The 26500-nt window shown below is 46.1% G+C and overlaps 2 protein-coding genes and 1 long non-coding RNA gene across 7 annotated transcripts in view; 2 read left to right on the forward strand and 1 right to left on the reverse strand.

Moving 5' to 3' along the window:
• The window catches only part of LOC118381082 (uncharacterized), a 42234-nt gene extending 41856 nt beyond the window's left edge, over positions 1-378 (reverse strand). For all 4 annotated transcript variants that reach the window (XM_052488218.1, XM_052488219.1, XM_052488220.1 and 1 more), the window contains exon 1: positions 5-378. The gene's annotated coding sequence lies outside the window, so the exon portion shown is untranslated. The remainder of the gene's footprint in view (positions 1-4) is intronic.
• The window catches only part of LOC118374637 (dedicator of cytokinesis protein 2-like), a 179954-nt gene that overhangs the window by 141760 nt on the left and 11694 nt on the right, over positions 1-26500 (forward strand). Inside the window, exons 27-34 of the mRNA XM_052488215.1 lie at positions 22764-22862; positions 23093-23187; positions 24447-24525; positions 25119-25219; positions 25339-25397; positions 25619-25767; positions 25905-25990; positions 26091-26247. Of these exons, the coding sequence (XP_052344175.1) occupies positions 22764-22862; positions 23093-23187; positions 24447-24525; positions 25119-25219; positions 25339-25397; positions 25619-25767; positions 25905-25990; positions 26091-26247 (825 nt within the window). The remainder of the gene's footprint in view (positions 1-22763; positions 22863-23092; positions 23188-24446; positions 24526-25118; positions 25220-25338; positions 25398-25618; positions 25768-25904; positions 25991-26090; positions 26248-26500) is intronic.
• Positions 8766-10989, forward strand: LOC127913979 (uncharacterized). 2 transcript variants are annotated; one of them, XR_008087486.1, is made up of 3 exons: positions 8766-9360; positions 9922-9983; positions 10486-10989. It is a non-coding gene; the product is annotated as an uncharacterized LOC127913979 (long non-coding RNA). The 2 variants fall into 2 exon arrangements; XR_008087487.1 differs by lacking the exon at positions 9922-9983 and adding an exon at positions 9798-9859 and having other exon boundaries at positions 9333-9360.

The following is a 26500-nucleotide window of genomic DNA, read 5'->3' on the forward strand; positions in this document are numbered from 1 at the left end:
TCACCTCCACTCCTTTAGGCTATTCCTCCGCTCCTATCCACACACACCTCTTCTCTCTCCTCTCCTCCTTTCTCTCTCACACTCCTCCAGTCAACTGTGTTAGTCCAGCGCTTTTCCCCTCTCTCTCTGTCACTTTCTCGCTCTCTCTGAGTTGCCGAATCCCGAGCACAGCGGAGCTAACTGATCCCCTCTCTCTCCTCCTGTCCCTCCCTCTATCTCACCCACACTCTCTCTCTCTGTTTCCCTATTGCTCTACCCCCTATTCCTCCTCTATCTCTCTCTCTCTCTTTCCCTCTTGCTCCACCCCCTCCTCCTCCTCTATCTCTCTCTCTCTTTCCCTCTTGCTATACCCCCTCTTCCTCCTCTATCTCTCTCTCTCTTTCCCTCTTGCTCTACCCCCTCCATCTCTCTCTCTTTCCCTCTTGCTATACCCCCTCTTCCTCCTCTATCTCTCTCTCTCTTTCCCTCTTGCTATACCCCCTCTTCCTCCTCTATCTCTCTCTCTCTTTCCCTCTTGCTATACCCCCTCTTCCTCCTCTGTCTCTCTCTCTCTTTCCCTCTTCCTCTACCCCCTCCTCCTCCTCTATCTCTCTCTCTCTTTCCCTCTTGCTATACCCCCTCTTCCTCCTCTATCTCTCTCTCTCTCTTTCCCTCTTGCTCTACCCCCTCCTCCTCCTCTATCTCTCTCTCTCTTTCCCTCTTGCTCTACCCCCTCTTCCTCCTCTATCTCTCTCTCTTTCCCTCTTGCTATACCCCCTCTTCCTCCTCTATCTCTCTCTCTTTCCCTCTTGCTATACCCCCTCTTCCTCCTCGATCTCTCTCTCTCTGTTTCCCTCTTGCTCTACCCCCTCTTCCTCCTCTATCTATCTCTCTCTCTCTTTCCCTCTTGCTCTACCCCCTCTTCCTCCTCTATCTCTCTCTCTTTCCCTCTTGCTCTACCCCCTCTTCCTCCTCTATCTCTCTCTCTTTCCCTCTTGCTCTACCCCCCCTTCCTCCTCTATCTATCTCTCTCTTTCCCTCTTGCTCTACCCCCCTTCCTCCTCTATCTCTCTCTCTCTTTCCCTCTTGCTCTACCCCCTCTTCCTCCTCTATCTCTCTCTCTCTTTCCCTCTTGCTCTACCCCCTCTTCCTCCTCTATCTCTCTCTCTCTCTTTCCCTCTTGCTCTACCCACTCTTCCTCCTCTATCTCTCTCTCTCTTTCCCTCTTGCTCTACCCCCTCTTCCTCCTCTATCTCTCTCTCTCTCTGTTTCCCTCTTGCTCTACCCCCCCTTCCTCCTCTATCTATCTCTCTCTCTTTCCCTCTTGCTCTACCCCCTCTTCCTCCTCTATCTCTCTCTCTCTTTCCCTCTTGCTCTACCCCCTCTTCCTCCTCTCTCTCTCTCTCTTTCCCTCTTGCTCTACCCCCTCTTCCTCCTCTATCTCTCTCTCTCTCTGTTTCCCTCTTGCTCTACCCCCCCTTCCTCCTCTATCTCTATCTCTCTCTCTTTCCCTCTTGCTCTACCCCCCTTCCTCCTCTATCTCTCTCTCTTTCCCTCTTGCTCTACCCCCTCTTCCTCCTCTATCTCTCTCTCTCTTTCCCTCTTGCTCTACCCCCCCTTCCTCCTCTATCTCTCTCTCTCTCTGTTTCCCTCTTGCTCTACCCCCTCTTCCTCCTCTATCTCTCTCTCTCTTTATCTATCTATCTCTCTCCCTCTCTCGCTCTCTCTCACCGTTTCTCTCTCGCTCTCTCACCATTTCTCTCTCTCACCATTTCTCTCTCTTTCTCTCTCTCACCGTCTCTCTCTCACCATCTTTCTCTCTCCTTTCTCTATCTCTGTCATTCTCTCTACCCTCTATCTCCCACTCCTCTCTCTATTTTCTATCTCCCCCTCCTCTCTCTCTTTCCTGTGTTAATCAATTGTGTGTCCGTGTTTCCCTGGCCATGTACAAGTCCTGACCTGACCTGACCAGTCCTGACCTGACCAGTCCTGACTAGACCTGACCAGACTAGACCTGACCTGACCAGTCTTGACCTGACCAGTCCTGACTAGACCTGACTAGACCAGTCCTGACTAGACCTGGCTAGACCAGACTAGACTAGACCAGTCCTGACCAGTCCTGACTAGACCAGTCCTGACCAGTCCTGACTAGGCCAGTCCTGACCTGACCAGTCCTGACCAGACTAGTCCTGACCTGACCAGACTAGACCAGACCAGTCCTGACCAGACTAGACCTGACCAGACTAGACCTGACCAGACTAGTCCTGACCAGACTAGACCTGACAAGACCATTTCTGACCAGACTAGACCTGAACATTCCTGACCAGACCAGACTAGACCAGACTAGACCGTTCCTGACCAGACCAAACTAGACTAGTCCTGACCAGACTAGCCAGACTAGACCAGTCCTGACCAGACTAGACCAAACTAGACCAGTCCTGACCCGACCAGACGAGACCAGTCCCAACCAGACCGGACCAGACCCAACCAGTCCTTACCAGGGGAAAGGGACCACTGTACACTCCCTTAGTGTGACATGGAGAGAGAGAAGAGAGGGACCTCTGTACACTCCCTTAGTGTGACATGGAGAGAGAGAAGAGAGGGACCTCTGTACACTCCCTTAGTGTGACATGGAGAGAGAGAAGAGAGGGACCTCTGTACACTCCCTTAGTGTGACATGGAGAGAGAGAAGAGAGGGACCTCTGTACACTCCCTTAGTGTGACGTAGAGAGAGAGAAGAGAGGGACCTCTGTACACTCCCTTAGTGTGACATGGAGAGAGAGAAGAGAGGGACCTCTGTACACTCCCTTAGTGTGACATGGAGAGAGAGAAGAGAGGGACCTTCTCTACACTCCCTTAGTGTGACATGGAGAGAGAGAGAAGAGAGGGACCTCTGTACACTCCCTTAGTGTGGCATGGAGAGAGAGAAGAGAGGGACCTCTGTACACTCCCTTAGTTTGACATAGAGAAAGAAGAGAGGGACCTCTACACTCCCTTAGTGTGATGAAGAGAGGGACTTTCTCTACACTCCCTTAGTGTGACATGGAGCAAGATAGAGGGATTGAGAGGAAAGGAAAGAAAAGAGAGATCAAAACAGAGAGGTCAACTTGTTTTTTGATTGCAGAGTGGTGCACATGCATGTTTTAGTGTGTGTTTTTATTGATGGCTGTCAGGACTTAGTCAATACTCTCTGGTATAATCAGTGATAAATTGGGGTGTTTGTGTTCCCTAGGATGTCCGCCGATGTGTGTATCTGAATTTTCTGACCCCTACTGAAAATAACCAGTGATGTTTGCAGCTCTGAAAACTCACCTTGTGTCAAGTTTCAATTAACCTCTGCTGAGATGAGGAGGGGAATATCTGTGTGTGCGTGTGTATGTGTGTATGTTAGAATGAAATACACCCACAGCTACACACCCAATGCACAATAATTGCAATACACCTTTATGTTATCTGTGAGAGGAATCTCACACGTAGACAAAGATACACACACACACACACACACAGCACCCACACACAGACACACACAGACACATTGCATGGTGTGGTGGGCAATGAGTGTTTGCTCTCTCTTAGCTCTCAGTAATTTGATTCGGAGGATGTTTTGATGAGAAGAGGTGCACATTACTGCAAGATGAGGACAGAGGGAAGGTGGGAGGGAGGGAGGGAGGGGAGGAGGAGGAAAGGAGGAAAGGAGGAAAGGAGATGAGGGATGTAGTTTTAGGATGAAAGTAGGAGTTGAGAGGGGGGATATAGCTTTAGGGGTCAGGCTTCTGTGTCTGAATGTATTTCTGATTTCTTCATCTCAGACTCTCTCCCCCTCTCCTCCACCCTCCTTCTCTCCCTTCCTCTCTGTCTCGCTCCATATCTCAGGGTGTTAGCTGGGGATGTTAGAAAGGGCCTTGTTAGATCTCTTTGTACCTGATGGAGAGACGTTGATCTGTGAAGTCATTGATCTGTCCAATCAGTACACTCTGACATGCAAACACACTGTCTAATTACACTGCTCACTCTCTCTCTCTCTCTCTCTCTCTCTCTCTCTCTCTCTCTCTCTCTCTCTCTCTCTCTCTCTCTCTCTCTCTCTCTCAATTTAAATTGAAGGGGCTTTATTGACATGGGAAACATATGTTAACGTTGCCAAAGCAAGTGAAATAGATAATAAACAAAAGTGAAATAAAAAATGAACAGTAAACATTACACTCACAGAAGTTCCAAAATAATAAATACATTTCAAATGTCATATTACATATATATACAGTCTTGTAACGATGTGCAAATGGGTAAAGTACACAAGGGACAATGAATAAAGATAAATATAGGTTGTATTTACAATGGTGTTTGTTCTTCACTGGTTCACCCTTCTCTTTTGAGGTCACAAATCTTGCTGCTGTGATGGCACACTGTGGTATTTCAGCCATCGATATGGGACTTTTCAAATTCTTTGTGGGTCTGTGTAACCTGAGGGAAATATGTGTCTCTAATATGGTCATACATTTGGCAGGAGGTTAGGAAGTGCAGTTCAGTTTCCACCAAGTTTTGTGCGCAGTGTGCACAAGCCTGTCTTCTCTTGAGAGCCCATTCTGCCGAAGGAATTCTGCATGCAGAGTCTCAATTTGTTGATTGTCCCATTTTGTGAGTTCTTGGTTGGTGACCTCACAACCATAAAAGGCAATGGGTATTTTTAACCAGATCCCAATTGGTATGTCGAATGTTATGTTCCTTTTGATGGCATAGAAGGCCCTTCTTGCCTTGTCTCTCAGATCGTTCACAGCTTTGTGGAAGTTACCTTTGGCGCTGATGTTTAGGCCGAGGTATGTATCGTTTTTTGTGTGCTCTAGGGCAACAGTGTCTAGATGGAATTTGTATTTGTGGTCCTGGGAACGGGACCTTTTTTGAAAGACCATTATTGGTGTTTACTGAGATTTACAGTCAGGGTCCAGGTCTGACAGAATCTGTGCAGAAGATCTACACTGCTGTTCAAAAGTTTGGGGTCACTTAGAAATGTCCTTGTTTTTTTTGTCCATTAAAATAACAGCAAATTGATCAGGAATACAATGCAGACATTGTTAAATGTTGTAAATGACTACTGTAGCTGCAAACAGCTGATTTTCTATGGAATATCTGTCACGATCGTCGTATGGAGTAGACCAAAGCGCAGGGTGGTTAGAATACATTCTTCTTTATTAATGAAGAACACGAAGAACAAAAACAACAAAACGAATACGACAAACGTGACCGCTATATAAACAATTTGCTAACGTATAACATAGACAATAACCCACGAAATACCCAAAGAAGATGGCTGCCTAAATATGGTTCCCAATCAGAGACAACGATAAACACCTGCCTCTAATTGAGAACCAACCTAGGCAACCATAGACCAACATAAACCAACATAAACACCTAGATGAAAACAACCCCATGAACCTACAAAAACCCCTAGACAGTACAAACACCCTAGAATAAGACAAAAACACACATATCACCCATGTCACACCCTGACCTAACCAAAATAATAAAGAAAACAAAGAATAGGCGTGACAATATCTATGTAGGTCCATTATCAGCAACCATCTTTATTTTACTAGGCAAGTCAGTTAAGAACAAAACAAACAAAACCACTAGGCTACCCTGCCGCCCCTCACTACTGTGTTCAAATGGCATGTTGTGTTAGCTAATTTTAAAAGGCTAATTGATGACTAGAAAACCCTTTTGCAATTATGTTAGCACAGCTGAAAACTGTTGTTCTGATTAAAAACACAATAAAACTGGCATTCTTTAGACTAGCTGAGTATCTCGAGCCAGAAGAACCAGATCATCAGCAAACAGTAGACACTTGACTTCAGATTCTAGTAGGGTGAGGCGGGCCTGCAGACTGTTCTAGTGCCCTCGACAACTCCTTGATATCTATGTTGAATAGGGTGGGGCTTAAGCTGCATCCCTGTCTCACCCCCCGGCCCTGTGGAAATAAATATGTGTGTGTTTTCCCCTAAATCTAGTTTCTATCCATTTGTACATCTCTCTCTCTCTCTCCCTCCATCTCTCTCTCTCTCTCCCTCCATCTCTCTCTCTCCCTCCCTCCATCTCTCTCCCTCTCCATCTCTCTCTCCATCTCCAGCTCTCTCTCTATCTCCATCTCTCCAGCTCTCTCTCCATCTCCATTCCTCTCCATCTCTCTCTCCCTCTCCAGCTCTCTCTCCCTCTCCAGCTCTCTCTCCATCTCCATTCCTCTCCATCTCTCTCTCTCTCCATCTCCATCTCTCCATCTCTCTCTCCAGCTCTCTCTCTCTCTCTCCATCTCCATCTCTCCATCTCTCTCTCCAGCTCTCTCTCCATCTCCATCTCTCCAGCTCTCTCCATCTCTCTCTCCATCTCCATCTCTCCATCTCTCTCTCCCTCTCCAGCTCTCTCTCCCTCCATATCTCTCTCCATCTCCCTCTCCATCTCTCTCTCCATCTCTCTCTCCATCTCCATCTCTCCATCTCTCTCTCCAGCTCTCTCTCCATCTCCATCTCTCTCTCTCCATCTCCATCTCTCCATCTCTCTCTCCCTCTCCAGCTCTCTCTCCCTCCATCTCTCTCCCTCTCCATCTCCCTCTCCATCTCTCTCTCCATCTCCATCTCTCCATCTCTCTCTCCAGCTCTCTCTCCATCTCCCTCTCCCTCCATCTCTCCATCTCTCTCTCCATCTCTCTCTCCATCTCTCTCTCCAGCTCTCTCTCCATCTCCCTCTCCCTCCATCTCTCTCCCTCTCCATCTCTCTCCATCTCCCTCTCCATCTCTCTCCATCTCTCTCTCCATTGCCGTGTCTCGCTCCAGTTCTCCCCCATCCTCCTTCATTAACAGAAACCTTGGTGTCAAAGCAGAATGTGTCCGTGCATGTGTCCGTGCATGTGCGAATGCTTGTGTGTGTTCTCGTAAAGCCGCAGGCAGCTACGAGACTCGTTTTAAAATAGTCTATTTTTGAAAGATGAAAAATAAAAGATCACAGTCCCATAATGACTTCTCACTTGAGGGCGATGGAGAGAAGAAAAAAAGGACGAGAGAATGAGGCAGAGAAAATTGAATGACAAAAAAGGCCTCTTTTGTCATGCAGTTCGGTTGATTGTCTCTATGCATGACTGTCAGTCTAAGATAGCATTGGTGCCTCTCTCTTTGTGTTTGTGCTCACGTGTCTCTGTCTCTGTATTAAAGGTCCAGTGCAGTCAAAACTTGTGTAAAAAATATCACACTATGAGGTTGGGATAATTCTGTCAAATTGTGAAAATTATGTTAATGCCCTTTAAATGTAAGAGCTGTAAAGACCACCTGAAATTGCAGCTGGGATGGAGCTTAGGCATTTCCCGGTGACATTAGTTGATAGACCAAAAAGAAAGACAGTTCCGAACTTGTCTGCCAATAACAGCTAGTTTTCAGTTTTCTCCTCCCAACTCAGACCACTCACAGACAGTCCTGCGAAATTGCTCTTTGATAAGAAGCTGATTTCGTTTAATTTAGATCATTTTTATTGAAAACAATTGCTGTAAGGTACTTAAAACCTTTACGGGATCGGTGTCCTCCCCGCGGGGCGTTGAGCTAACGTTGGCTAATAACGATTAGCATGAGGTTGTAAGTAACAAAAATAATTCCCAGGACATAGACACACAGTGTCTGATATGGGCAGAAAGCTTAAATGCTTGTTCATCTAACTGCACTGCAGAATTTACAGTAGCTGTTACAGTGAATTAATACCATGCTATTGTTTGAGGAGAGTGCACAATTATGAACTTGAAAATGTATTAATAAACCAATTAGGCACATTTGGGCAGTCTTGATACAACATTTTGAACAGATATTCAATGGTTCATTGGATCAGTCTAAAACTTTGCACATACACTGCTGCCATCTAGTGTATGTGCCAAAATCGAAATTGCACCTGGGCTGGAATAATACATTATGGCCTTTCTATTGCATTTCAAAGATGGTACAAAAAATACTAAAAGACACAGTTTTTTTCTTGTATTATATTTTACCAGATCTAATGTGTTATATACCTACATTATTTTCACATTTCCACAAACGTCAAAGTGTTTCCTTTCAAATGGTATCAAGAATATGCATATCCTTGCTTCAGGTCCTGATCTAGAGGGAGTTAGATTTGGGTATGTCATTTTCGGAGAAAATTGAGAAAAAAAAGGGTTGGATCCTTAAGAGGGTTTTAACTGTTACCCAGAAATTATTTGACATTGAGATAAAAACAGCTGCATATTGGACATTTAAGGTGTTTCTGTCTGCCAGTCTGTCTATCTGTCTGTACTAGGTGTCATTGTCTCCTTTTGTGTGCATCTGTTTTGCTTTAAAATGTGTCCATCTGTCCTAGACTGCCGACAAAATCTTCTACATTCATGTTCCGTCCTCCTAAAACCTGTCTTTTGATATCAGTTCTATGGAAAAGGGTTGAGGGTGGGCTGGAGACAGACCGTCGAATGGAGAGAAAGAGAATACGAGAGGAGGGAGGTAGCAAAATCCCCGTCTGAGCATCTGTGTCCTGCTTTTTCAATAATCTCCTGGCAGTTATATAAGACCCTGGACAGGACAAGAGCTTTGTGTGTGTGTGTGTCCACACGATATGTGTAGAGCTCCTGTGTGTTCATGTATCTGTGTATGAGTCTGCGCACATATGCTCGTCATATGTTGGTGTACGTAACCTTGTGAGTGTGTGTGTGTGTGTGTTTGAGGGTGGGTAAAGAGATTGAGGGCAGTGTTAATTCCTCAGAGAAGAACCCCCCACACGCCCTCCCCCAAACACACACATACTGTATGTAGGGTAGAGTCCTGCACGGATCAGTTTTTTTTAACTGCACCTGCCCCACATCAATTCCAAGCCCCCACCGATATCAAACATCAGAGCAGATTTTTCAGGGCAGAATTGTTCCCGAGAGCCAATCCGTGACCCGCCAAACAACATACATAAATGTCTTATGACTCCAGAGTAGTAGGCTATTAGGCTATGAATTTGTCTGCAAGTGACATTTGGCTTAATGAGTTACAAATAAGTTACATGGATTCTGTGTGAAATAATAATAGGGGTTGACATGATTTTCGAATGACTGGCCTCCTAAAGAAGGGCGGTGATTGATCAAATGGGTAACAATTACAAATCAGACATTGAACATATTTTTATGCATGGTCAAGTTATGCTGTGGATCATGTATTAAACCACCGAGACACATCAAATATGCAGTCGTCCTTGACACGCTGGTATAAAGGATTTGGAGACAGACGCAGGAATACATCATCTGGGTTGCACAAAACGCAGCACAGGCTGAGACTACGCATAGGTACTCACACCACCAACGGACACGGGAACGATAACAGCAGCACAGGCTGAGACTACGTATAGGTACTCACACCACCAATGGACACGGGAACGATAACAGCAGCACAGGCTGAGACTACGCATAGGTACTCACACCACCAATGGACACGGGAACGATAACACGCAGCACAGGCTGAGACTACGTATAGGTACTCACACCACCAATGGACACGGGAACGATAACACGCAGCACAGGCTGAGACTACGTATAGGTACTCACACCACCAATGGACACGGGAACGATAACACGCAGCACAGGCTGAGACTACGTATAGGTACTCACACCACCAACAGACACGGGAACGATAACAGCAGCACAGGCTGAGACTACGCATAGGTACTCACACCACCAACGGACACGGGAACGATAACAGCAGCACAGGCTGAGACTACGTATAGGTACTCACACCACCAACGGACACGGGAACGATAACAGCAGCACAGGCTGAGACTACGCATAGGTACTCACACCACCAACGGACACGGGAACGATAACAGCAGCACAGGCTGAGACTACGTATAGGTACTCACACCACCAACGGACACGGGAACGATAACAGCAGCACAGGCTGAGACTACATATAGGTACTCACACCACCAACGGACACGGGAACGATAACAGCAGCACAGGCTGAGACTACGTATAGGTACTCACACCACCAACGGACACGGGAACGATAACACGCAGCACAGGCTGAGACTACGCATAGGTACTCACACCACCAACGGACACGGGAACGATAACACGCAGCACAGGCTGAGACTACGCATAGGTACTCACACCACCAACGGACACGGGAACGATAACACGTAGCACAGGCTGAGACTACGCATAGGTACTCACACCACCAACGGACACGGGAACGATAACAGCAGCACAGGCTGAGACTACGTATAGGTACTCACACCACCAACGGACACGGGAACGATAACAGCAGCACAGGCTGAGACTACGCATAGGTACTCACACCACCAACGGACACGGGAACGATAACACGCAGCACAGGCTGAGACTACGCATAGGTACTCACACCACCAACGGACACGGGAACGATAACACGTAGCACAGGCTGAGACTACGCATAGGTACTCACACCACCAACAGACACGGGAACGATAACACGCAGCACAGGCTGAGACTACGCATAGGTACTCACACCACCAACGGACACGGGAACGATAACAGCAGCACAGGCTGAGACTACGTATAGGTACTCACACCACCAACGGACACGGGAACGATAACAGCAGCACAGGCTGAGACTACGTATAGGTACTCACACCACCAACGGACACGGGAACGATAACAGCAGCACAGGCTGAGACTACGTATAGGTACTCACACCACCAACGGACACGGGAACGATAACAGCAGCACAGGCTGAGACTACGTATAGGTACTCACACCACCAACGGACACGGGAACGATAACAGCAGCACAGGCTGAGACTACGTATAGGTACTCACACCACCAACGGACACGGGAACGATAACAGCAGCACAGGCTGAGACTACGTATAGGTACTCACACCACCAACGGACATGGGAAATATAATCGACAGCCCAATGGGGAAACAAAGGGCACATTTATACAAACATAATCAGTGAGGAATTGGAACCAGGTGTGCGTAATGACACAGTTCAGTGCAGCCTAGAAGGCCGGTGACGTCGACCTCCGGAACTGGTGAACAGAATGAGCAGCAGTACCGGGTTCATCCGTGAAAGTCCTTCTGAGGGTTAGGGTTATATGAAGTCATTGGGGATTTTAAAAAAGCGACAGAGTTCAATTGTATTTATTTTTTTATTTTTTATTTTACTTTTATTTAAACAGTTTTTTTCTCATTGAAATAATCTCTTTTCCAAGAGAGACCTGGTCCAAAAGCAGCAGGGGGAACAACGTTTCAGACAAAACAACTTACATACACTTACACAACATTAAACAAAACTATAAACACACATACAGTACAACAATTACATATTACATTAAAATCACAAACGTCTTGACTAAAAACAGCCGACCTAAAAACAATTACACTCTGCTATGATATATACATCGATCAAGTGTTTAAACTCCACCAACGATACTAGATCATCAGATTTTAAAATGTTCATGACAGAATTCCAGGACCATGGAGCTAAGTAACTAAAACTATTTCTACCATGTCCTGTTCTAATTTTTGGTACTGTTAGAAGCAAATCAGAATGGGACCGTAAATTATATTTATTTACTGACCTGACTAAAAAAGATATGGCATTTTACCCAATATGGCCTTGTAAATCAGTGTATACCAGTGTTTAAGCCTACACAAGGTCAATGACGACCAGCCAACAGCGCTGTAGAGATCACAATGATGTGTTAGACGTTTCTGATTTTAAATTAACCTGAGGGCTGCTTGATACACTGAATCAAGTACTCTCAGGGTAGTGGCTGAGGCCTGCATATATATAACATCACTTCAATCTAAAACCAACAGTAATGTACATTGTACCAGTTCCTTCCTGGCCTCAAAAGAAAAACAAGCCTCATGTCGGTAATACAATCCTATTTTCAGCTTGAGCTTCCTTATCAAGTTTTCTACATGCACAGTGAAGCTCAGCTTATCATCAACCACACACCCAAATATTTGTACACTTTAACTTGCTCTATAGTATGTCCAGCCAATGTAGCAATGACATGATTTGTAACATGCCTGGCATTTGAACAGACGATGCATTTTCTTCTACCCGAATATAGAATCAGCTTTAAATCATACAGATTCTGTTGTAGGACGTTAAATGCTGTTTGGGCATTTTCAAAAGCTAAAGATAAACTACTACCACTTAAATAAAGAACAGTATCATCTGCATAAAAATGAACATCCAATGTTTCAATAAGATCCCCAATGTTGTTGATATACAAAATTAACAACAGTGGGCCCAAAATAGAACCTTGCGGAACACCTGAGCACACCTCTATGGACTCAGATTTACAACCATCCGCCATTACACATTGTGTACAATTTGAAAGGTAATTTATAAACCAATCTAGAGCATGACCAGTAATTCCACAACATTTGAACCTTTGCACTAACACAGCATGGTCCACGGTGTCAAAAGCCTTCGACAAATCAATAAAAACAGACACACAATGTAACTTCTTATCAAGAGCACAGTGGATGTCATTTAAAACATTCAATGTTGCCGAAACAGTGCTGTGGCCAGACCTAAAACCTGATTGCATTCCATTTAAGATGTTGTTTTCTTGGAAGTAGACCTTTAGCTGCCTACTAAGGAGAGGCAGTACATAATCAGATTTCCATAACTTGGGCATTTCCTTTACATCAAGCATGAGGTTAAAAATACATGTTAAGGGGGGGCAGTGATATCTGCAGCTAGGTGTAGGAGGCGGTGGTCTAGTTCATCAGGGCCAGGGGATTTTTTAAATCAATTTCTTTCAGGGCTTTACACACTTCTGAAACAGAGAAGGATGAAAAGGAGAACCTGGTGAAGGAGTGCACAGAGGTGTCAGGTAAACTCATAGGGGGCTCAATTATACCTTTGACCTTTTCAAATAAACTGTCTGCACCTAAAAAACGTGTATTCAAGGCTTTCAGAATGGAGGTTCTCTGAGTTACAATCTGTGTATCGACCAACAATTGTTTGGGAAGCTGTGTATCTTTTTTGCATTCCAAACCCTTCACTACTTGCCAAAATTTGGATGGATTATTTAAATTTTGTAAAGTGAATTTCAGGTAGTGGTCTGCTTTCAATTTACCAATCATAGCCACACCCATATTTCGAAGATGTTTAAAAGCCATCCAATCATCTGCCAAACCAGTCCCTCTTGCTTTAGCCCAAATAGCATTTTGTTCCTTTATGATTTTTGTAAATTCCTTAGTAATCCAAGGGTTCTCTCTGCCCTTAATCCTGCATGTTTTTAATGGGGCCTATTACATGCATCCTGGAATGTATTGTGGAAGTTAAAATAAGGCTAGTCCAACATCAGGGATTCATTCCAATATATTCCATTTAATGCTAGATACTATGTATAATGGAATGCTAGAAATGTAAAAAACATATGAACATTTTAAAAACCTGTTTAAAAATTTCCAGAATCATGTAAAATCATGTAACAAACCTTGAATATCAAACCACTTCCAGTTTCTTTTCGTAATAACACGTGGGGATTTCTTAGGAATTGTACCATCTCTCACACATGCAATAGCACAATGATCACTTATGTCATTTGCAAAAATACGAGAAGCATTATAACGATGAGGAGTATTGGTTAAGATCAAATCAATCAAAGAGGATTTCAGAGGATATTTTATATTCATCCTAGTTACACTGTTGACAATCTGAGTGAGATTGTAGATATTGTGAGCTTGATGTTAGCCAGTCCTGATTCAGATCACCCATCAGGACAAACTCAGAGTTGACATTCTGTGATAATACAATCCAGAGAACCAACAGTGCAGATGGAGGTCTAGAACAACAAGATACAACAATATTTAAAGATGAGCCGAGGTTTAGGTTCAAAGACAGATATTCAAATTGCTTAGGTTTAGTAACAGAAGTCAGAACGACCACCGAGAACTTGTCTTTCACATAAACCGCAACTCCACCACCCTTAGATTTACGATCTGTACGAAACACATTGTGACCATTTATGCCAATATTTTTGTCAGTAATAGAATTCTTAGGTCAGGTTTCAGAAAGCATAAATACACCAGGGTCGGCAGTTTTTATGCATATATTCACAAAATCATGCTTCGGCAGAAAACTTCCCACATTTATATGCAAAAACTTCAGGCCACTGACTACTTAGTTCCGCAGGGGTAAGAATGTCAGGACATCGATTAGACTGGACATTTCCAGATCATAGAAGCAGCAAGATAATGGCAAGTCTAGATCGAGGGTTACAACATTTGGATTTACAGACAGCAGTTGAACGAGAATCCAGAGTCACCAGAGTCTTTAAAGCCACATATTTCAGGAGAAGTGTAAAGTCCAGAGGCATGGTTAAGTACCAAGAGAACAGTCCTGACATGTAAGCGCAAGAGTCCAATTTCTCCCATATTGTTCAAAACTCGCTGCCGTGTTGGCGTCTCAAAACTCGCTGCCGTGTTAGCGTCTCAAAACTCGCTGCCGTGTTAGCATATCAGAACTCGCTCCCGTGTTAGCGTCTCAAAACTCGCTGCCGTGTTAGCATCTCAGAACTCGCTCCCGTGTTGGTGTCTCAAAACTCGCTGCCGTGTAAGCATATCAGAACTCGCTCCCGTGTTAGCGTCTCAAAACTCGCTGCCGTGTTAGCATCTCAGAACTCGCTCCCGTGTTGGTGTCTCAAAACTCGCTGCCGTGTTAGCGTCTCAAAACTCGCTCCCGTGTTAGCGTCTCAAAACTGCCGCTGCCGTGTTAGCGTCTCAAAACTCGCTGCCGTGTTAGCGTCTCAAAACTCGCTGCCGTGTTAGCGTCTCAAAACTCGCTGCCGTGTTAGCATCTCAGAACTCGCTGCCGTGTTAGTGTCTCAAAACTCGCTGCCGTGTTAGTGTCTCAAAACTCGCTGCCGTGTTAGCGTCTCAAAACTCGCTGCCGTGTTAGCGTCTCAAAACTCGCTGCCGTGTTAGCGTCTCAAAACTCGCTGCCGTGTTAGTGTCTCAAAACTCGCTGCCGTGTTAGCGTCTCAAAACTCGCTGCCGTGTTAGCGTCTCAAAACTCGCTGCCGTGTTAGTGTCTCAAAACTCGCTGCCGTGTTAGTGTCTCAAAACTCGCTGCCGTGTTAGCGTCTCAAAACTCACTGCCGTGTTAGCGTCTCAAAACTCACTGCCGTGTTAGCGTCTCAAAACTCGCTGCCGTGTTAGCGTCTCAAAACTCGCTGCCGTGTTAAAACTCGTGTCTCAGAACTCGCTGCTGCGTGTTAGCGTCTCAAAACTCACTGCCGTGTTAGCGTCTCAAAACTCACTGCCGTGTTAGCGTCTCAAAACTCGCTGCCGTGTTAGCGTCTCAAAACTCGCTGCCGTGTTGTTAGTCTCAAAACTCGCTGTGTTAGCGTCTCAAAACTCGCTGCCGTGTTAGCGTCTCAAAACTCGCTGCCGTGTTAGCGTCTCAAAACTCGCTGCCGTGTTAGCGCTGCTGCGTGTTAGCGTCTGCCGTCTCAAAACTCGCTGCCGTGTTAGCTCAGTCTGCCGTGTTAGCAAAACTCAAAACTGCCGTGTTAGCGTCTCAAAACTCGCTGCCGTGTTAGCGTCTCAAAACTCGCTGCCGTGTTAGCGTCTCAAAACTCGCTGCCGTGTTAGCGTCTCAAAACTCGCTGCGTGTTAGCGTCTCAAAACTCACTGCCGTGTTAGCGTCTCAAAACTCACTGCCGTGTTAGCGTCTCAAAACTCGCTGCCGTGTTCGCGTCTCAAAACTCGCTGCCGTGTTCGCGTCTCAAAACTCGCTGCCGTGTTCGCGTCTCAAAACTCGCTGCCGTGTTGGCGTCTCAAAACTCGCTGCCGTGTTGGTGTCTCAAAACTCGCTGCCGTGTTAGTGTCTCAAAACTCGCTGCTGTGTTGGTGTCTCAAAACTTGCCTAAATGCAAAGCCTGATATTTGGGGAAAATCCAACAGAACACATCACTGAGTAACTGCCTCTTCATTTTCAAGCATAGTGGGGGCTGCATCATGTTATGGATATGCTTGACATCGGCAAAGACTGGGGTGTTTTTCAGGATGAAAAGAAATGGGATGAAGCTAAGCACAGGAAAAATCCTAGAGGAAATCCTGTTTTACGCACCACACTCTGGGAGAGGAATCCACCTTTCAGCAGGGCAATAACCTACAAGGCCAAATCTACACAGGAGTTGCTTCCCAAGAAGACAGTGAATGTTACATTTTTGGCTTAAATTTGCTTGAAAATCAATGGCAAGACTTGAAAATTGCTGTCTTGCTATCATCCCCAACACAGACAGAGCTTGACAAATTTTTAAAAGAATAATGGGAAAATATTGCACAATCCAACCCAAGAAGACACACAGCTGTAATCTCTGCCAGAGGTGATTCTAACATGTATTGACCCGGGGGGATGAATACTTATCTAATCAAGGTTTAGTAGTGGTTCATTTTTCATCCATCTTACTTTTTTGTTTGTTAGAATTTTTCTTCCACATTGACATTACAGAGACTAAGCTATAGGCTGCAAAAATAGGCTACATTCAAACAGTAGGCTATTGGCTACTCACAGTTTTACCAGCCGCACAGGTTTAAACTATATATGGCCTGCACATGGTCTTATGAACGAAAGCCTGAATGAATGTAATAATGAACTGACAATAACTGACTTATCTTAAACAAACACCTGCTTGCACATTTTGTAGGGTGTACATCCATCTACCGGGCTGTTGTCTTCCTTGTCCACAATGACTCCAAAATTTCACTTGCACAGCACCTGTTTCCATGATGGTGTATTTAAACATAAGTTTAATTTTTCTCCTGATAAGCAGCCATTTGTGCGTGAGCTAGGAGTCAGGGAAAATAAACTTGGCAATGTAATGTCACATGGCGGAAGGGAACATAAGCTCTGCACGTGGACAAATTAGGAATGTTTCAGCACCACACACACGATGGACAATAAGTACCCTGCTCCACTCTCTCGCTGTGTGGCTGTTGGCCTAGTCGATGTTTACACCACCGCTCACATAATGGAATTCACAACACAATTCAACACAACCTCCTGGGTTTGTGAAAAAAAATATTACCTTGATTTAAAACGTTTCTGATCCGCATTCTAATTGTTCTGAATCACGAGCCGACCCATGGGTTGAAAGAATGTTTTCATTCCACCCGGCAGTTGATTTAGTCCTGTAGCTCAGTTGGTAGAGCATGGCGCTTGTAACGCCAGGGTAGTGGGTTCGATTCCCGGGACCACCCATACGTAGAATGTATGCACACATGACTGTAAGTCGCTTTGGATAAAAGCATCCGCTAAATGGCATATATAACCATGTGTGTATCCGATCTGATACAGGACTCAAGTATAGGGTGGACCATCAATCTGTAGTGAACTCGCTAGTTGCCTCAGTATGTGTGTGTCTGTGTGTTCATATATATATGTGTGTGTGTGTGTGTGTGTGTGTGTGTGTGTGTGTGTGTGTGTGTGTGTGTGTGTGTGTGTGTGTGCGTGCGTGCGTGTGTGTGTGTGTGTGTGTGTGTGTGTGTGTGTGTGTGTGTGTGTGTGTGTGTGCGTGCGTGCGTGGTTTATCCTGTTGATAATCCTATTTGTGACCAGCCTTTGCCCACTGCCTCACTTGGAGGGAGAGAGAGAGAATATGGTCAGTGTACAACAGGAGAAGTAGAAACAGAAATGCACTTTCAACTCCACTGTGAGAAATATATTCCTCACCAAGATATTCATTATTAGCAAAAATTACTAAATTGATTGTCTTATGTTATCTTATTTAAACTCAGATAAATAAACAAAAAATATTCATGGGCAAAGGAGCCATTTCTCCTCAAGTAGCCAAGTATGTATTTGCCTGCCATAGCCTGAGGGGCAATGAAGTATAACATCTGCATAGTAATCATGATTATTATTACTGTCAAGATTATTACTCCACATTGAAGTGGTACGGGTAGCGGTAGGACCATTGAAGTGGTACGGGTAGCGGTAGGACCATTGAAGTGGTACGGGTAGCGGTAGGACCATTGAAGTGGTATGGGTAGCGGTAGCACCATTGAAGTGGTACGGGTACAGTAGGACCATTGAAGTGGTATGGTTGGCGGTAGGACCGTTGAAGTGGTATGGTTGGCGGTAGGACCGTTGAAGTGGTATGGTTGGCGGTAGGACCGTTGAAGTGGTATGGTTGGCGGTAGGACCGTTGAAGTGGTATGGTTGGCGGGGACCATTGAAGTGGCGGTAGGACCATTGAAGTGGTATGGTTGGCGGTAGGACCATTGAAGTGGTATGGTTGGCGGTAGGACCATTGAAGTGGTATGGTTGGCGGTAGGACGGAAGTGGTATGCAGGACCATTGAAGTGGTATGGTTACAGTAGGACCATTGAAGTGGTATGGTTGGCGGTAGGACCGTTGAAGTGGTATGGTTGGCGGTAGGACCGTTGAAGTGGTATGGTTGGCGGTAGGACCGTTGAAGTGGTATGGTTGGCGGTAGGACCGTTGAAGTGGTATGGTTGGCGGTAGGACCGTTGAAGTGGTATGGTTGGCGGTAGGACCGTTGAAGTGGTATGGTTGGCGGTAGGACCGTTGAAGTGGTATGGTTGGCGGTAGGACCGTTGAAGTGGTATGGTTGGCGGTAGGACCATTGAAGTGGTACGGGTACAGTAGGACCGTTGAAGTGGTATGGTTGGCGGTAGGACCATTGAAGTGGTATGGTTGGCGGTAGGACCGTTGAAGTGGTATGGTTGGCGGTAGGACCGTTGAAGTGGTATGGTTGGCGGTAGGACCGTTGAAGTGGTATGGTTGGCGGTAGGACCATTGAAGTGGTATGGTTGGCGGTAGGACCGTTGAAGTGGTATGGTTGGCGGTAGGACCGTTGAAGTGGTATGGTTGGCGGTAGGACCATTGAAGTGGTACGGACAGCGGTAGGACCATTGAAGTGGTACGGGTAGCGGTAGCACCATTGAAGTGGTACGGGTACAGTAGGACCATTGAAGTGGTATGGGTAGCGGTAGGACCATTGAAGTGGTACGGGTAGCGGTAGGACCATTGAAGTGGTCCTGGTAACGGTAGGACCATTGAAGTGGTCCTGGTAACGGTAGGACCATTGAAGTGGTATGGTTGGCGGTAGGACCGTTGAAGTGGTACGGACAGCGGTAGGACCATTGAAGTGGTCCTGGTAACAGTAGGACCATTGAAGTGGTATGGTTGGCGGTAGGACCGTTGAAGTGGTACGGGTAGCGGTAGCACCATTGAAGTGGTACGGGTACAGTAGGACCATTGAAGTGGTACGGGTGGCGGTAGGACCATTGAAGTGGTACGGGTAGCGGTAGGACCATTGAAGTGGTCCTGGTAACGGTAGTAGTAGTAAGAAGTAGTAGTAGGAATTATGATGGTAGTTGTAGTACTGATGCAATGGGGATGATGAAAGTTATTTATTTCTAAGTTAGTTTTAGTAGGTAGTAGTAGAGATATTAGAGGTAGTTAAACTACTAGTGGTAATGGTAGTAGTAGAGATATTAGAGGTAGTTAAACTACTAGTGGTAATGGTAGTAGTAGAGATATTAGAGGTAGAAATTCTACTAGTGGTACTGGTAGTAGTAGAGCGAGAGAGATTGTGAAAGAGAGAGAGAGAGAGAGAGAGAGAGAGAGATAGAGACAGGCCACACTGTCCACAATCTGAGATGGAAACTGAGATGCACTTCCGAACCTCCTGCCAAATGTATGACCATATTATAGAGACACATATTTCCCTCAGATTACACAGATACACAAAGAATTTGAAAACAAACCCAATTTTGATAAACTCCCATATCTACTGGGTGAAATACCACAGTGAGAATGATGGAGGGATGAGAGTGAGGGAGATAGAGAGGGGAAAGAGAGAGAGAGACAGAGATAGAGAGGGATGGTGTCATTACATTACACTCTAGAAGTTGATCTGTGTTATCTGAGTGTTTGAAATGGACTCTTAGGGAGGATTTGATTGGTTGTTTGCAGTTCTGTGTTTGTGTGTTCTGTGTTTGGCTGCTTTGCTTTTGTTTATCTGTGTGTGTCTGTGTGCATTTGTGTGTGCGTGCGCGCGCGCACGCGTGTTTGTGTGCTCGTTACATCAGGCAGTGAGTTGGCAGCAGTGTCACAATAAACACAAAGAGCTCACAACGCGATACGACAGAGGAGAGGAGAGGTGAGGGGGGATGGTTCGGAGAAGAGGAGGGTAGGAGGAGGGGTGGGGAGGGAGAGAGGAAGGGAGGGAGGAGAAGAGGGGGAGATGAGAAGGAGAAGAGGGGTGAGGATGGATGGAGGGATGGTGGAGGGAGGGAGGGAGGGAGGGAGGGAGGGAGGGAGGGAGGGAGGGAGGGAGGGGAGAGGAGGGGGAGAAGAGGAGGAGAGGAAGGGAAGGATGGAAGAAAGGATCAGGAGAGATGAGAAAGGTTGGATCATGACAGGGTGTCTGGTGACATGTTCTACCAGGAGAGATACAGGGAGCACACTACTCACACCACTTCTAAATTCCAGCTTCATGTTAACACCATTACACAGAGAGACTGAATGTGAGTCTACATGCCTGCATTTGTTTGTGTGTCACGATGATTAGGCTGTGTGTATGTGTAAGAAACGTAAGTGTGTGCGTGTGTGTGTGTGTGTGTGTGTGTGTGTGTGTGTGTGTGTGTGTGTGTGTGTGTGTGTGTGTGTGTGTGTGTGTGTGTGTGTGTGTGTGGGTGTGGGTGTGGGTGTGTGTGTGTGCGCGTGTCAGGCTCACCTGACTCCATTGATATCAGAAGCAACAAACATAGCACGGGGAGTCTCGAGGAGTGAGTGAAATGACAATAGCACACACACACAAACACATTCCCATTGTTATCAGCCAAGAACTCCAACAGACACATGACTGATGATGGTCATCTCTCCATCTGCAGATATCCATCCATCATCTATCCCTCCCTTCCTCCCCCTCTCATCTATCACTCCGTTCGTCCCCCTCTCGTCTGTCACTTCCTATCACTCTCTTCCTCCCCCTCTCATCTATCACTCCCTTCCTCCCCCTCTCGTCTGTCACTTCCTATCACTCTCTTCCTCCCCCTCTCATCTATCACTCCCTTCGTCCCCCTCTCGTCTGTCACTTCCTATCACTCTCTTCCTCCCCCTCTCATCTATCACTCCCTTCGTCCCCCTCTCGTCTGTCACTTCCTATCACTCTCTTCCTCCCCCTCTCATCTATCACTCCCTTCGTCCCCCTCTCGTCTGTCACTTCCTATCACTCTCTTCCTCCCCCTCTCATCTATCACTCCCTCCCCCTCTCCTGTCACTTCCTCATCTCTTCCTCCCCCCTCTCATCTATCACTCCCTTCTCCCTCTCATCTATTACTCCCTTCCTCCCCCTCTCATCTATCACTCTCTTCCTCCCCCTCTCATCTGTCACTCCCTTCCTCTCCCTCTCATCTATCACTTCCTTCCTCCCCTCTCATATATCACTCCCTTCCTCCCCCTCTCATCTGTCACTCCCTTCCTCCCCCTCTCATCTATCCCTCCCTTCCTCCCACTCTCATCTCACTCCCTTCCTCCCCTCTCATCTATCACTCCCTTCCTCTCCCTCTCATCTATCACTTCCTTCCACCCCCTCTCATATATCACTAACTTCCTCCCCCTCTCATCTATCACTCCCTTCCTCCCCCTCTCTCGTCTATCACTCCCTTCCTCCCCCTCTCTCGCCTATCACTCCCTTCATTTTGAATCATTTTTGTAATTTCTGCTAATAATGGATTTCTTGGTGAGGAATATTTCTCACAGTAGAGTTGAAAGTGCATTTCTGTCACTACGTCCCTTGTTGTACACTGACCACATTCTCTCTCCTCTCATCTATCACTCCCTTCCTCCCCCTCTCTCTCTGTCTCTCCTCTCCTCTCCCTCTCATCTATCCTCCCTTCCTCCCTCTCTCATCTCTCTCCCTCCTCTCTCTCTCTCTCTCTCTCTCTCTCTCTCTCTCTCTCTCTCTCTCTCTCTCTCTCCCTCTCTCTCTCTCTCTCTCTCTCTCTCTCTCTCCTCTCTCTCTCTCTCACTCTCCTTCCTCCCCTCTCTCTCTCTCTCTCTCCCTTCTCTCCCTCTCTCTCTCTCTCTCTCTCCCTTCCTCCCCTGTTTCTCTCTCTCTATCCTCTCTCCTTCTCTCCCCTCTCTCTCTCTCCTCTTCTCTCTCCTCTCTCTCTCTCACTCTCTTCCACCCCTTCTCTCCCTATCACTAACTCTCCTCTCCCTCTCTCATCTCTCTCTCTCTCTCTCTCTCCTCTCTCTCTCTCTCTCTCCCTGTTTCTCTCTCTCTCTCTCTCTCTCTCTCCCTCTCATTTTGAATCATTTTTGTAATTTCTGCTCTCTCTTCTCTGGTCTCTCTATTTCTCACAGTAGAGTTGAAAGTGCATTTCTCTCACTCTCTCTCTTCTCTCTCCTGACTCTCTCTCTCTCTCTCTCTCTCTCTCTCTCTCTCTCTCTCTCTCTCTCTTCTCTCCCTCTCTCTCTCTCTCTCTCTCTCTCTCTCTCTCTCTCTCTCTCTCTCTCTCTCTCTCTCTCTCTCTCTCTCTCTCTCTCTCTCTCTCTCTCTCTCTCTCTCTCTCTCTCTCTCTCTCTCTCTCTCTCTCTCTCTCTCTCTCTCTCTCTCTCTCTCTCTCTCTCTCTCTCTCTCTCTCTCTCTCTCTCTCTCTTCTCTCTATCTCTCTCTCTCTCTCTCTCTCTCTCTCTCTCTCTCTCTCTCTCTCTCTCTCTCTCTCTCTGTCTCTCTCTCTCTCCTCACTGTTTCTCTCTCTCAGTCTAGGGTGGTGGCCTGTATGACGGCCATTCTGAGTCAGATGGATGACAGCCACTACTCCAGCTATCTAGAGACCTTCTCAGGCACCACCGACCTAGTGGTGGGCCATCACACACACACACACACGCACGCACGCACGCACGCACGCACGCACGCACGCACGCACACACACACACACACACACACACACACACACACACACACACACACACACACACACACACACACACACACACACACACACACACACACACACACACACACACACACACACACACACACACACACACACATGCAAACACACACACTCATAGACTCCATGTGTTGCAGGACTTTCTGATGGAGACGTTCCTACTGTTTAAGGATCTGATTGGGAAGCACGTCTATCCCTCTGACTGGATGGCTATGATCATGGTGCAGAACAGGTACTGCACTCACACACACACACACACACACACACACACACACTGGATGACAGGAAACTTGAAACTTGGATGTAGCTGACTCATCTCTGATGAATGGTAACAGTGTTATTGTGCAGAACAGAGACTGTACACACAGTGGAGAGTAGCAACTGTAATGCAGAGTTACATTGTAGAGTAGCAACTGTAGTGTAGAGTTACAGTGTAGAGTAACAACTGTGGACAGAGTTACATTGTAGAGTAGCAACTGTATTGCAGAGTTCCATAGTAGAGTAGCAACTGTAGTGTAGAGTACCAGTGTAGAGTAACAACTGTAGTGTAGAGTTACATTGTAGAGTAGCAACTGTAGTGCAGAGTTACATTGTAGAGTAGCAACTGTAGTGTAGAGTTACAGTGTAGAGTAGCAACTGTAGTGCAGAGTTACATTGTAGAGTAGCAACTGTGGTGTAGAGTTGCATTGTAGAGTAGCAACTGTAGTGTAGAGTTACAGTGTAGAGTAACAACTGTAGTGCAGAGTTCCATAGTAGAGTAGCAACTGTGGTGTAGAGTTACAGTGTAGAGTAGCAACTGTAGTGCAGAGTTACATTGTAGAGTAGCAACTGTAGTGCAGAGTTACATTGTAGAGTAGCAACTGTAGTGTAGAGTTACAGTGAAGGGTAGAGGGGGGAGAGAGAGAGAGAGATTTCCACAGGCCAAGGATATGTCAGACAGCACAGTGCAGAGAGAGAGAGAGATTTCCACAGGCCAAGGATATGTCAGACAGCACAGTGCAGAGAGAGAGAAAGAGGGAGATAGTAAAAGATAGAAAGAGAGAGATAGGAAGAGGAAGATAAGGGAAGATAAACAGATAGTGCTTCCTAGAGAGAAAAGATAGAGAGGGTGGAGGGAGCAGTGAGGTCTCTTACAGAATGAGAAAGATAGATAGCACTTGAAAGAGAGACATGGGAAAAGGCAAGTTACCATTTCAAACTTTACTTTAATGAGTTAAATCTGGTTTTAAGTGTCTTTTAACATAATCATTTGATTTCATCGAATAACATCTCATCATTTATTGTCAGATGAAGCTATATGGTTGTAGGGATTTTTCTGTCAATATTGTATTACTTTTGATTGTATGAACACGTTTCTTAATGTTATTCCCATTGATATAGATATCAGATGGCATGAATATAGATACCATATTGATATCATGTCACGGCAATATCCCCATTGATATATATTAGGTAGACATCTATCTGACAGAGGTATTGTGTTTCTGTCAGGGTGTTCCTCAGAGCAATCAACACCTACGCTGATACCATGAACCTCAAGTTCCTCAACAACAACGACTTTGAAGTGCAGGTCAGCGTGTGTGTGTGTCTTCTAGTCTGTGTGTGTGTGTGTGTGTCTTCTAGTCTGTGTGTGTGTCTGTGTCTGTGTGTGTGTGTCTGTGTGTGTGTGTGTGTGTGTGTGTGTGTGTGTGTGTGTGTGTGTGTGTGTGTGTGTGTGTGTGTGTGTGTGTGTGTGTGTGTGTGTGTGTGTGTGTGTGTGTGTGTGTGTGTGTGTGTGTGTGTGTGCGTGCGTGTGTGTGTGCGTGCGTGTGTGTGTCTTCAAGTCTGTGTGTGTGTGTGTCTTCTAGTCTGTGTGTGTGTCTTCTAGTCTGTGTGTGTGTGTCTCCTAGTCTGTGTGTGTGTGTGTCTTCTAGTTTGTGTGTGTGTCTTCTAGTCTGTGTGTGTGTGTGTCTTCTAGTCTGTGTGTGTGTGTCTTCTAGTCTGTGTGTGTGTGTGTCTTCTAGTCTGTGTATGTGTCTTCTGTGTGTGTGCGCACATGCAGGTGTTTCAGTCTCTCTCTGTGTTTCACTGATGTAAGTAAATACTCCACGCTCTCTTTCATTCTCTCTCCCTCTCCCTCTCACTCCCCCTATCATTTGTTTCCTCCTCCCTCTTTGTCTGTAGTTGTGGAATAATTACTTCCATTTGGCCGTCGCATTCATTACCCAAGAGTCCTTGCAGCTCCAGCACTTCTCCTCAACCAAGAGGAACAAGATCCTAACAAAGTGATTTACATTTGTCTTTTGTTTCTCTCTGACAATATTAATGATCCACAGTATTTCATAATCAATGTTAGGATGTTGTATTAGCCCCTGTTCTAAAACAAAGCTGATTTCATCTTCAGGTATGGAGACATGAGGAGACTCATTGGTTTCGCCATACGGGACATGTGGTACAAACTGGGTAAGTCTGCGTGTGTGTGTGTGTGTGTGTGTGTGTGTGTGTGTGTGTGTGTGTGTGTGTGTGTGTGTGTGTGTGTGTGTGTGTGTGTGTGTGTGTGTGTGTGTGTGTGTGTGTGTGTGTGTGTGTGTGTGTGTGTGTGTGTGTGTGTGTGTGTGTGCGCGTGTGAGAGAGAGAATATATGTATGTGGGTGTTTTCGACTCCGAGACTATTGTGTGTGTAGGTGGGAATAAGATCTGTTTTATACCTGGGATGGTGGGTCCTATCCTGGAGATGACTCTGATTCCCGAGGAGGAGCTGAGACGAGCCACCATCCCCATCTTCTTCGACATGATGCAGTGTGAACACACAGTCTCCACACACTTCCACAAGGTTCGACAGTGACACACACACACTCCCTTACGCGCGCACACACACGTGAACACTCACGCACACACACAGTGTGAACAGAATCACTTTGACAACTTCCAGAGAGGCTTACCCATTCCCTCCCCTCTGTGTGTCTATAGTTTGAGAATGAGATCATTCTGAAGCTGGATCATGAGGTGGAGGGAGGAGGAGGAGATGAGAGATACATGGAGCTACTGGAAACCATGTGGGTGTCTTTCATCAATTCCAATATCTATCCACTCAATCAACCACCCGTTCACTTACGTACGTGTCTGTGTGCGTTTGTGTGTGTGTGTGTGTGTCAGTCTGTTGGAGTGTGCTGTGGCGCGTCCCTTGTTGAGGCCAGAGGTCGAGCACTTCGTCACCTTGGTGAAGGGACTCCTGGTGCGTCTCCTTGACTACCGCGCAGTGATGAGTGACGACAGCCGCAACAACCGCATGAGCTGCACTGTCAATCTCCTGGTAAGCCCCACCCACTACAGGAAGAACCACAATGGGCAGAATGATGTAGCTTTTATCTGCATTTCTAGTTTTTAAGCTATTTGCATGTTGTTGCGTCAACTGCAGCACTGACACCTTTATGTTTCATGTGTTGCCAGCAGCTGGTCCCACCTCAAAATTTGATCACCCAGAGTCACTTTCAACACACAATCACACCCTTCTCACCAACAAGAAGTCAATCTGTCGATCATGCCATGCCATGTCAATTGTGCCC

The sequence above is a fragment of the Oncorhynchus keta genome, chromosome 30, assembly GCF_023373465.1.
Source record: "Oncorhynchus keta strain PuntledgeMale-10-30-2019 chromosome 30, Oket_V2, whole genome shotgun sequence".
Classification (NCBI taxonomy): Eukaryota; Metazoa; Chordata; class Actinopteri; order Salmoniformes; family Salmonidae; genus Oncorhynchus; species Oncorhynchus keta.